General features: G+C 34.8%; 1 protein-coding gene across 3 annotated transcripts in view; it reads left to right on the forward strand.

Moving 5' to 3' along the window:
* Positions 1-1,451: 1,451 nt before the first annotated feature.
* The window catches only part of Adgrl4 (adhesion G protein-coupled receptor L4), a 77,560-nt gene continuing 65,653 nt past the window's right edge, over positions 1,452-13,358 (forward strand). For all 3 annotated transcript variants that reach the window (XM_090334545.1, XM_090334546.1, XM_090334547.1), the window contains exons 1-2: positions 1,452-1,527; positions 2,859-3,008. In XM_090334545.1, the coding sequence (XP_090190671.1) occupies positions 1,506-1,527; positions 2,859-3,008 (172 nt within the window). In that variant the 5' untranslated portion in view covers positions 1,452-1,505. The remainder of the gene's footprint in view (positions 1,528-2,858; positions 3,009-13,358) is intronic.

Raw genomic sequence — 13,358 nt, forward strand, 5'->3', positions numbered from 1 at the left:
CCACAGGCATTCAAATCACCCCCCCTTTAACCTTCCTGAATATTACTATTTAATGTTCCACATTCTTGAAGTACCTTCTAGAGACTACTGCCATTGTAAAAGGAATATAGCATGGACTTACAACAAAGCAGTCTGTCTAGAAATCCAAGCCAGACACTTACACTAGATACTACTCTGGGAATCAAATGACTCATCTACTGCAGAGTCAGTTCCATTCAGTGTTTTGACCATCTCAAATTTTAAGCTAGAAGAGGTCTAGGAGCTGTTAGGAGCAAGCAAGTTGTGTCTTTACCTAAGTATTTGTGCATTTGTGGCTTGTGTCATTGTGACTCATTTTAGTTGTTCCACTATTTTGGTAACTCCATCGAGTCCAGGAGCCACAGCTGTTCATCGCTGAGACAATACTGTCTGTACAAAGTAGATACACAGTCCATACACAATGAAATGTAAAATTAAATATTAAATTAATTGATAAATTAAACATAAAGATGTGACAAAGTCGTACCCAACTGGTTACAATGGCTTGAGCTGAGGCAGGGCATGAAGAAAAAGCACTTTTCTTTAAACTCACTTCATTAACACTTACATACAGTATAATTTCTCTAACTTATATGCATCAGTGGTCTGAGTTTATCAGTTGGATGAATTTTGATAAACACATACACTCATGCATTCACCATCTCAGTCAAGAGAGAATATTGCCATTACCTCCAAGTTTTTCCTTTGTGCCTTTCTACAGTTGTACTCCAGCACTCCCCAACAACAGGCAACCATCTATCTGCTCCTGTCATTGAAGATTATTGTGCCTGTCAGCTACTTTTTTTATCACTTTAGCTGGAATCATCTCTATGTTCCACCTTGAAGTGACATTTCTATAAACCAAACCACAAAAGGAAATACAAAAAGAAAATGTATAAGTCTGACAAAATTGTTCTGGAAATAAGGAAAAAAAAATAAAGACAGTTTTACTTCAAATTTTGTTTGAAAAAGAAAAAGCACATTTGATAGTTTTCTATTTGTTTTGTTCTCAAAACCTGGCATTTTTGTTTACTTGAATTGTTTGGATGGTTTGATTATTAATTTATTTATGATAGCTATTCTATCCTCAGCGCTAATCGTTACTCCTAAAAGCTCGAATCCCAGCAAGGTAAGTACTAAGCACCTGAAATGCCTAGGTTTTGGGAGAATTCTGCTCATTGAGCACAGGCTGCACTCTGAGCCTGGGGTTCCTACTTCAGGATGAGTCTGCTGCAGGCATGCTGGTGGTCACCCTGCAAGAATGGAGCCTGGACAAAGCTGCTGGAGGCCGGACAAGGCCAGCAGTCTCAGGGCTTGACACACACTCTCACACAAAAGAGGCCGGAAAGTGTCTGGAGGAAGCCTGTGCGTCAGAGGGAACAGAGCTGGGACCCTGTCGCCCCGCCTGTCCAGTCATCCTGGGTACAGGGCCCACAAACCAGCCCAGCCATTCACCACCACAGCCAGCGCCAGAGAGGCCACCTCCAATGAAACTCCTCCCGCTCCTAGGTGAGTGCCTGGCACCCAGGCCCCTCAGGTTGCTGCGAGGGTGGTCCTTTGTAGGGAGCAGGACAGTTCCTACTCTACACAGCTCAAGTGGCTAGAGTGTTTGGCAAAAGCTAAGAGGAAAGTCAACTGAGTGTTTATTACTCAGGATGTTTTTCTCCTTGGCCTTTCAACTCTGCAGCTTACTATTCTAAGTGCAGGACTGTTACCTTTTTGTTCCTCTTAAGTCCCTTAAGCTCTCAAGGTCCCAGACTTTGACCCTCCTTGTGATCTCTCCCCAAAACTTGGGAAATCCAAACCATTAACCACTTGAGGGAAGTTTCCTGAAATTTAAAGGAATTAACCGCCTAGATTTAAGATTCACTTTTTATGCCATCATTATTATGGTGTTTGCAGGAAGAAAATGAAAGACATCTCTTCAGGGGAATGAATTCTGGCTGAGATGGTATATAAATACATAGTTTAATGTAGGCCTGAGGTCCAGAATTGAATGTTTAAGAAGCTCTTGATATAAAAGGACAATTTATGTCAAATGACTGTTTTTGGAACAATGATTTCATGATTGATAGCTGTTCCTCCCCAAGCAGGCAAGGAACATCCTATGCTTTTCCTTATCTTTTCCTCGCAGTCTACCAAATCTCATTTCCAACCTTATTTTCAGCAACTCCGGAGGAAAGTTTTGTTTCCTTTCAGTTTCGTTGGTTTGTACTTGGATGATGTTTCCTTTTTCTGAAGGATCAGTGTTTAGGCAGTATGTTGAATTATGCTTTAATTTCTCCAAATACAAGAAAGAAGTAAGAGCAGTTTGTTAGGGAAAACAAATTAAAGAATTACTATCCAGAATTGACTCCATCTTTTCTCCTGGATCTGAAGATATTGTTTTGAAAAAAGACAGAGATTTGAATTTGAAAAAGACCTAATATCCTATTTATCATAGATTTTTTTAGAAAATAAATATATAAATAATACTCAGAGGACACAGAATTGCTTTACAATCAGCTACTGCCTTTAAAAGTATTTCACTTCAGAGTGGAGAGTGATAATTGATATTGGATCATCATGATATGATGGTTCTAATTACCTTTGTTATGAAGCTGGAATTTTTATTGTAGTTTCTTTGCTTGAAATTTTCTAAGTAACGTTTGAATTTTTTAAAGAGCTTTAATCATTTTGCTTAATTTTTTGTGTGCTATTGTACAGGTAAATACTCCCTTGAGAAATTTGTTTAGTAGGTAAGCTTAGACAGAAAGGAAAAGAAGAACTATATTTATTGAACTTTAACTTAATGATTTGGAGGATGAAAGTTTTTATTTTGTCTTCTTTATTTTATTTAGTGTGTTTCTGCACTTTGTTGAATCATTCCCATACTCAAAATTGCACAAAAACCCCCTGTTTGCCAAATGCAAAATGTGAAATCCGCAATGGAGCTGAAGCTTGCTACTGCAATGTGGGGTATTCAGGAAATGGTGTCACCATCTGTAAAGGTAAACAATGTTTATTATCTCTTTTGATCTTAATGTAAAACTAAACTGGTGAGCTTGCTTTTCTGTCCTCCAGAAGTTAATGTTTTAGGTTACACTTTTAGAACTACTGCTATTGAGAAAAATAAAAAGCAAATAATGAATGATTTTGAACTCCTTATAACAAAATTTTTGTACTTCATTATAGATTTTTAATTTGCTCTTAGATCTGCTTTTTGGTGTGAACATTAACAATAGCTCTGTTCAAACTGCAAGCCCAGGAGCAAAGAGCAGAGTCAGGGTTTTGAGAACAAGAATAGAAGGTTCCTGAAGTCCAGTATATACTGATATATGAGGTCCTCAGATATTTTTGGTATTTTACTAGCTAAATGTAAGGACAAAATTAAAAGTTTTGAGATTTTATGATACATTCTGTAAGTGTAAAAAATGGAGAGAAACCAACTTATAATGCAGGCAGAGAATACACTCAGAGAAGAATAAGGCTGAGGGATTGTGATGTAGGAAGATCCTAGAAGGAAAAAAAAGGAAAGGAAAAAGAAGGAAGAATAGAGGGGAGAACGAAAGGGGAAGGGGAAGGAAAGATGAAGTGGAAGGGGAAGGAAGGGAAGGAAGAAGGAAAATGAAGTAGAAGTATGCTTAGAAGAAACCCCTATAGAAATGGGGACAAAAAAGGGAGAAGGGGTATCAATGCGTGAGAAATAATGCACCTTCTATCTGGTGTATATAATGTAACCCCTCAATACATTAAAATAAAATTTAAAAAAGAGAATTAATAAAGAAAAGAAATATATATGAAAAGAAGATACCCCTATGCCCTCAGACTGAGCATGAATAAGGAACTGTCCTTGACTTCCAGTGTATAGAGGGAAATCCAGAGAACCGCAACAATGATTGCCATGTGTATTATAAATGATAAATATTCAAATGAACTTGAAGTGCGCTTTCAGAGAACTTTTCCAGGTGGGAATGATAGTTAAGATGAAACCTCCTTAATAGGAAAGATTTGCCGAGGTTTACAAAGTAGCAAAGAAAAGACAGGTAAAAGGAAACAGCAGTAACCACATTTCAAAGTAGTGTGATGTTTCTTTCCCCATCCAAGTAGTCCCTGAATTATTTCTATCCCAGTGTATACTAGCTGAAGAGTCAGTCAAGATGGCAAATGTATTGTTTTTTACTATGCTAACAAAACAATAAAAACAATAAGGGGAGTGCTCGTGGATCATGACTGCAATCCTAGCTACTCAGGAGGCTGAGATCTGAGGATCAATTTCAAAGACAGCCCAGGCACAACTGATTGAGACTCTTATCTCCGATTAACCTCTAGAAAATAGGAAGTGGGGCTTGGCACACGAGTAGGGCAGAAGCCTTGAGCTGAATTGCTCAGGGACAACTCCCAGGTCCAGGGGTAGGGTGATAGCCTTGAGCTGAAGAGCTTAGGGACAGTGCCCAGGCGGAGTTCAAGCCCCATAATCCACACACATACACACAAAACATAGGTGAATCAGTCCTGACAGAAAGCCAACTATGGTATGCAGCCATAATTCTTACTATGTAGGGGGCATAGTTAGGCCCATCACATTCTTAGGCTAGCGTAGGGCAAAAATGCAAAACCGGATCAGATCAGAAAAAAAGAAAAAGAAAAAATTTAAACAAAATATACTTAGGGTTATGAATGAAGTAGAAGAGTAATTGCTTAGCAAGTGCAAGTCTCTGAGTTCAAACCCCAGAACCAAACAAAGAAGTCAGGACAGAAAGAAAAGGAAGGGAAAGAAGGGGAAAACTGAGGAAGTAGAAAATTCTGTGAAAGAACATGGTAAGGTAGTCAAATGTTTTGAAGTTGTTCATGATATTTTAATTTTCAAAGTGGTCTGTTAGTTTTGAAACATACTATTCTTGCTATTATTTGTGTTATGTGGTATAAAATTCTCATTAGTATATAGGAAGTGGGAGATTGCTCATCCTCTTTATGAATTTCTATAAAACACAATATTGTAATGGTGACTGTAACATGACCTTCACCATTGATCTTCAGAATAAAGTGAACTCTAAGAAGTCAGGAATAATAAATGGAAACATATAGGGAGGGTATATGGGTCTGAAAATGAATGTGAGAAATAGTTCACCTACTGTCAGATAACACTATATGGGGCTGTGTTGAGAGATTCATAGAATCAAAGAGAAAACCCATTTTTCCAGGTAAAGAGAGGAATGTCAAAAGATTGACAGCTTTTTACATATGTATTAACATCTTTGCATAGCTTGGAAGACAAGTATTATGAAACAATGACACAAGGAAAATAATTAGGTTGTGATAGCAAAACTGGGGAAGATATGTTTTCCATTATTTCAAATGCATCAAAATCTAATATAACCATAAGCTGTAGAATTCAACTGGGAAAATGCTATAAACTAGAGAACAATCTGACACTAGTATAAATAGAGCAGACTATGTCACAGAAGCAGCCGAAGAATCAGAATAACTGACCTGTAGATTCAGAATGCGGTTGATGTAATAATTCAAACAATTCAGTAAAAGTGCTGGGAACAAATGATTGCTTCCATAAAATTGATTGCTAAATAATTTTTTTAAAAAATGCTCATCAAAAGGGGCCAGGAGTTTGGCCTAGTGGTTAAAGTGCTTGCCTACCATGCACGAAGACCCGGGTTCGATTCCTTGGTACCACATACATAGAAAAAAGCTGGAAGTAGTGCTGAGGCTCAAGTGGTAGAGCTCTAGCCTTGAGAAAGTCCAAGGACAGTGCTCAGGCCCTGAGCTCAAGCCCAGGACTGGCAAAAAAAATGCTCATCAAAATAAGCAAACTAATAGATACCAAAATAAATATGAAGTATGCAGAATGTGTGTACAGATAAATGTTGTGTATATTTACACATCAGTTCACATAATTAACAATACTTTCTAAACTTTATTTTATAAGTAATAATTACAGATTTCAATATTTAATGAAGTTATCATTTCCACAAAAGAAATGTAAATATAGATGAATTCTGTTTCTTTTAGTACTGCATTTCTGCATTATTTCATCTTTAAGTATCATACTCAGAGATACACATAGAACAGACCTAACCCAAATATTTCAAATATAAAATGCTTGATCATCTATTAACTTCTTGAATGCCCTTATGACATCACAGTAAAAATTTGCACATACTCAGAAGATAGCATGTAATATGTTGGAGATCACAAATGACCTTGAGCATCTGGGAAATTACATACCCAGAATGAAGAATGGACCAAAACTTCTTAGTTCAAATCACCATAGGGAACCATTGTCTCACAGTAAGTTCTTCTCATTTTTCTGGGCTTCCTCTCATATTTATTTCAGGTCTCATCACATGTTGCTAGTTCTCATAGTTAATCTGGAAGTTTTCTTTCCCTTTTACATTTTTTTACATTGTTTTGGTACTAAAACTTACCAGTTTAGTAGAGGGATGATGATTAGAAATCTGGCCAGCACCTATTTTCTTCCTACCTGTCACCGTTCCTTGTTTATGTCCTCCTTTTTTATTTTGCTTCTTCCTTTTGAAATCCAAACAGTGAGGTGCTTTTGATTTTTAGGTAGTACCTAAGATATTTGAATAATTGGAAATACATATTTTAACAATTCAATAATGTATTATATATACTTTTGGTTCATATATGATACATGCTATGAAAAAAGTCCTTCAGATTTTGTGAATATTTTTTCTACATTTTCAGAAGTTCCTGATTGGTACTACCAAATATTTGGAAAAGTAAGAACTGTGATGTATTTCTAGCTATTCATGTATGAGACATGCTCAAGTCTTATACTTTGGGGTATTTCTGGCATAGGACTGTGATTGTAACTTATTTTGGGGAAAAATATCAATTAATTTAAGACTTCCATTGCAGGATACACGATTTCTCTGAACTTCATCCAAGTATATCAAATAACTTTGCCAATTTCACAAAATTATTTTCTTTGTACTAGAAAAATGTGACCTCTTTCCTGTATTCTCAAGAAGCGTTGTGCAATGGAGAGAAAAAAAAACACCATAATAATTTGGTGGAAATTCCTTTAAAAATTCACTCTGTAAAATGACAGATTTAATCAGTATCTTGAAAGAGGTAAAACAATAAACCCTTCTGAAAACATTAACGCAAAAAGAATAAAGGAACAAAGGGCTTGTGTAGTTTGAATTTGCTGGTCAGTTCCAGAGTTTTATAAAGGCCAAATTTCTCAGAACTGATTTTTCAATGTCAGTGTTGCAAAGTTTTAGAAAAGTTCACATTTGTTGATCTTACAAGGCAGTGATGAAATTAATGATAAATAATTAGGTATTTCTTAAGACTCAGTGGGTTTATCATGAACATATAATTTTTTTAATTTCCCATGATAAATTACCCTAAGTATGATGAAACATCATAAAATATTTCTTTTCATAGAAGCATTAGATATTTTAATCATTTTCTAATTACTAACATTGTGATGGATTCATTGCATGTCTAAAACAAGGAAAGTATTATTAACTAATAGCACAGTGATGAAATTACTAAAAATGAACACAATGATTCTGCATTGTAATTTCAGCCATTGGTTATCCATAATTCTGTATTAAGTCTACTTTAAATGATATTCAGGGTATATCTTCAAGGTAGACACCAGAAATACCATCTCAGTTAGGATGAAGATTTTTTTTTAACCAAGTAAAAATATCACCTCTCCTTTTACTTTAGGCTAAATATCAATTTACAAGTTCAGTAGACAAGATAATCTTAGTATAAACATGTGCCCTATAGTAAGTGATGATTGTAAAGCATCAATGTAATAAAAATCTAATGTTATTTTATAGAATTAGTTTTTATTTTGCATGCAAAATGAACATAAAACCTATGGCATCGAGTAGTTACAGTTTAATCTTATCTTCAGTAGCTGCTAAGATATTAAATTTAGAAAGAAGCCACATCATATGTGCACAAGGCCCTGGGTTTGATCATCAGTACTGGAGAGAGGAGAAGAGAGGGAAGGAGAGGTAGAGAAGAGACAGGGAAGAGACTGTATGTCAAGGCTGAAAAATTCTAGGCTATCTGCCAGATATAGAACAAAGAAGCCAGAAAGATGACTCAGTTGGGCTTTGTTTTTTCATTTGTTGAGATAAGGTCTTTCCAACTGTTTTGCTATGACTGGCTTTGAGTCTCAAACCTCCTGATTTCTATTTTCCAAGGAGCTAGGATTACTGGTGTGAGTTGCCACACCTGGCTTGCTTTGTTATTGTAACTATGCTATTCTGTATGTTTTAGTATTCAGACTTTACTCTTCTTCTTTTTTTCTAAAAGTGTTAGTTACCAATCCCCCCTTACCACCCTACTTCACAGACATGATTTTTGCAGTAAATTTGATCTGCTATTCATCTACTGTATAGTTATTTTTTCCAAAGCAAGTTTTAGATTTATACTTTAAGAAAAATAGTACATTTGAGGTTAATTTTATTGCTTGCTTTAAACTAGATACAATTCTGAGCAATTTACACATATTTGTGAATTTAATTCCTGTAACTCTCTGAAGTAAGGACTAGTATAACAATTTGTGGGTTAAGAATTGCTTCAAATTGTTCTGCAAGGTAAATTTACAAATAAGGAAAATAAACCCAACTAAAGTAAAAATAAATCATATTCATTCTATATACACCCTATTTACTCTTTCCTCTGTAATAGTATCAGAAAATTATTAAAACTCCCTACCTAGTAAATGCCCTGAAATTAGAATGCTTGTAAAATATCTTGGTGAAATTCACAAATGAAGTATAACTGTTTAACTGTTATCTATCTACCCATTAAGCCAAGTGAAATGAGATGGAATTGGGGACTGGAAAAATAACTCAAGTGGTAGAATTCCTGCTTAGCATGCTCAAAGCCCTGAATTCAAACCTTAGTACCAAGACAAAAACAGATGGAGAAAGAGTCATTGAGAGAGTAGTGGGGGGAGTGATAAGATCAGGGAAGGAATCAGAGGTTGGCCATGAGAATCTACACATTAAGAGTGATTTCTTTCTGAAAACTATAAAAGTGAGAGCTGCTTAATATATATAGGGGCAGGTGCAAAAACATACATCAAAGCCTAAATTAAAAAAAATATTTTTCTATCTCTAAGTAGTTGTACAAAGGTATTGCCATTCAACAAATATTATTTGAATACAAGGAAACTTGGTCAATGTTACCCCTTTCAACATTCTCCCCAATCTCTATGAACACTACCCCTGCCTTCAATCTTCTATTATTATTGTTGTTACTATTATTATTATTATTATTACTGTAGAGTTGATATACAGAAGGGTTACAGTTACATGAATCAGGTAATAAGTAATGAGTACAATTCCTTTATGAAGTGTCTTCCCATAAGTCATTCTCTCTTAGTCTTTCACTCCCATCCTCATCCACAAGATACCCAGTTCGTTTTTCATATAGTGTATAGTGAATATCACTATTGTGTTTGATCACCCTTGTTGTACATTTTATATGTTCTCCCTTACCCTCCCAATGACAAACTAACTAACAAACAAAAGGAAAAAGAAGCAAAAGCAACGATAGCAACTAATTAAAGTCTCCTATTTCCTTTTCTTGGAGTTCATTTCACAGAATATTATTTTATATGATCATCTGTACAGAGCTATTGAAGCTTTGTCCATCACTCCTATTCATATCCTCCTTGGCTTCAGTATGTGAATGACTAAATTCCTGTATAATTAATCATGTCCCATTGTGCATTCACATGTGACGTATGTTTATGTGTAGATTTGTAGGCACATTTTCATTACCACAAATGAGGAAAACGATGTAGCCTATGGTTCTTTTGCTCTGTTTTACTTCACTTCATATAATTTTTCCCAAATTTTCTATTTACAGATGGAACAATATTATTCTTTCTGATGGATGAGTAGAATTCTATTGTGTATATATACCACGTTACCTTGAACCATTTGTCCACTGAGGGAGACCAACATTGAATTTTTTTAGCAGGGGGGTCATGAGGCTTGAACTTGTTCTAGGTGCTGTCCCTGAGCACTTCAGCTCATGGCTGCCACCATACCCTTGAGCCAAGCCCCAGTTCCCAATTTCTAGACATTAATTAGAGATGAAAGTCTCAGGTCCTTTTGTGCCCCAGTTGGCTTTGAACCTTGATCCTCATCTCAGCCTCTTGAGTAGCTAGGATTACAGGCATGACCCACCGTGCCTGGCTTTAATTTTAGTTTAATGAGGAGGTTTTTTTCAAGACACACAATCTCAGCTATTAATTTTTTTTTCTTTCAGCAGTATTAGGCTTTTAACTCAGGGCTTCATACTTGCTAAGCAGATACTCTGCTGCTACATTATACATCCAGATGCTTGTTGTTGTTTATGCAGTGGTTGCTTTTGAGATAGGAAAACTCTTTTTATCTGAGTACACAGCTGTACTCATAAAACTAAAATGGCAGGTGCATGTCACTGAATCCAACCACTTGTGGAGAAAGGAATCTTCCTCATTCTCTCTCCTTTTGTCTAGGCTGACCTCAAACCAGAATTCTATCTCAGTCTCTCAAGTAGGTAGGATAATAGGTTTAAAATCACCAGTATCATTATTTTTTAAATAAGAATGTCAGTCAATGTTTTCAAACTAAAACAAGGACTAGTTCATTTTTTTTTCAGTAACTTTCATTGGAATTGAGGTTGCAACTCAAAATTTTGGATTTGCTTTGAAGGTTTTTATCTCTTCAGCCACACCTCTAACCATACCAATCAGTATAATTCTTATAGCTTTGAACCTATTACACTATATTCAGATGAAGTCTTATGCAAAGATACTTAATTTCCTAAACAATGTGCATGAACTCAAACGTAAAGTTTTATATAATTTAAAACTCTCTAGAATTATTTAGACTATATCTTAAATGAAGAAAAGAAGAACGAATGAAAACTAATTTCATATATAAGATCTCTTCCAGACACATTTCTTCACATGCCAGATTTAAAGAAAGCTGTTCATTGAACAACAAATAATACTTCTCGACTGCATTTTTTTAGGTCAGGGAGTTTGAATGCAGGCCTGGGCATTGTCCCTGAACCTCGCTTTGTGCTCTACCAGTTCCAGTTTTTGAATGATTAGTTGGAAATAAAAGTTTCAGAGGGATTTTTCTGTCCAGGCTGGATTCAAATCATGATCCGCAGATTTCAGTCTGCTGAGTAGCTAGGATTACAGGCATGGGCCATCAGTGCCTGGCTGGCAATTGTATTTTTTTAAGATTATATTAACACTGATTAATATACCACATTTCAAATGTCATGTTTAACAACAAATATTCAAGAAGGGACAACATCGAACTTTTTAGAATGCCCATTATCAGGAAAACTAACAATAGCAAATGCTGTCTCGGATGTGGCCCAAAAGGGAACTCTATTACACTTTTGGTGGGAATGTGAACTTGTTCAACCCCTCTGGAAAGCAGTATGGAGGTCCCTTTTAAGACTAAACATAGAACTTCCCTATGACCACCAATTCCACTCTTGGACCTTTATCTAACAGACCACAAATGAGGCCACATTAAAGCTATCAGCACAAACATGCTCATTGCAGCATAGTTTATTACAGCCAAGATGTGCAATCAGTCTTCATAATTTTGTAGAATATGCATGGAATTATTATTTTTTATTTTATTGTCAGGGTTATGTATAGAGGAGGAAATCTTAGAAAGTGTGGATCTTAGAAAAGTGAAATAGTTATTTTTAATCATATTAGTATTTCCAAAGCTTTTGCATTAAGACAAAAGCCAAGTGTAGGTGAAGCTGTATGTATTTATCAATAAGTATTGAAAATGAAACTTTATCTTTTATACATTTATATATACAAAATAAAAGACTTCATTTTGTTATAATTGTTCCAAAAAATATTTCATTATTATAAACTAATTAGACAAAAACAGAATACTAGATCATAATACTAGACACTGAAATGAAATGATTCTTTTCCTCCATACTTCTAAATCAGGTCAGAATTTTTGTATTCTCAGTATAAAACTTATTAAAAGATACTGTCTCTACAAAAATAGTTTTGTCTAATACAAAAAATGTATTCTTACTTCCCCAAGCATGCATTTATTTTCTTTCTGTATAATAGTACTAAAATCAACTAAAAGTTCACAGGTTTAGGACAATGTGTGGAAAATCAGTTGACGAGCTCTGAATGTTTAATCTCAACTAATTTTCTACTTCCTGTTTGTGTCAGGTACAATTTTATACCCTGCTTTCTTTTAATTTTCTTATTGTAATTAATAGAAGGGTTACATTATATTCACCAGATAGAAGATTCATTACTTAATAAACATTGATACCCCTTCTCATGTTTTTGTCCCCATTTCCCTCCCCCGACCTCCTCCTCTCATCTTGTTTTCCCCTTTCCCTATCCTATTTCAAATAAACAAACATATATATAATATACTAGATAACAAGGTAAGATACTGTAACAATATGAGAATTATATCCTGCTTTTTAATCAACCATTAAACACTAAATTTTTCCCAAAGATCAGCAGTTACAGTACATTTGTATAATGTGTTAGTTATCCACATGAGAGAATAACACTGTGTATTGAATTTTACACCTCCACATAAGTGAATGTAACATTTGGATTGTTAAAAACTTTTTTAAAATGTATAAGAAAATTGAAATTTTTCTAAATATGAACATACTAAAGAACTTTAAAAATAACTTTTGAAATATTTTATATTCTTTAACTATTTTACACCATGACTATTAAAAGTAGAGATAAGTTTCTAAATTTCAGTGACTGCAGTTTCCTGTGTAGTTGTGAGAATGACGAAGGGGAGAAAAAAATATGTAGATAACAATTGGAATACAGAGAAAGAACTTCAGCATCTGAAATAGGTGATGGTATTTTATATTTAAGTCAAAGAGTTTTCATTAAAAATGTGATTACATTGCATGTCATTGGTCAGACTAGCTCAATTCCTGCAAAGTCCTTTTTTATGGGATTTATTGAAAAGTAATGCTATTTTCCATATTAACATGATTTTTTTTGAAGTTTCAGGCACATAATTTATATTACCTAGAAATCCAGATTATTACATACCTTCCCTAAACTGGTTTTAAATTTTCAAATGATTGGAAGACAGAATACTAGAACTATTTAAACCTTGTACTTATTCTAAGGAGGAAATTAACACTTTAGTCCTTTATTTACTATGGAAAGAGATAATGACTTTCTTTAAGAAGATTAGAATCTATTCCAAACATTGTAGGCTAAATATAGCATACAAAGCCTTGCACCATTTGTGAAAATACAATCAGGGAGAAAAACCCAATGACTGAGTTTTTGCAGTGCA

The sequence above is a fragment of the Megascapheus bottae genome, chromosome 6 (assembly GCF_031878675.1).
Source record: "Megascapheus bottae isolate mThoBot1 chromosome 6, mThoBot2.hap1, whole genome shotgun sequence".
In the NCBI taxonomy this organism is placed as follows: domain Eukaryota; kingdom Metazoa; phylum Chordata; class Mammalia; order Rodentia; family Geomyidae; genus Megascapheus; species Megascapheus bottae.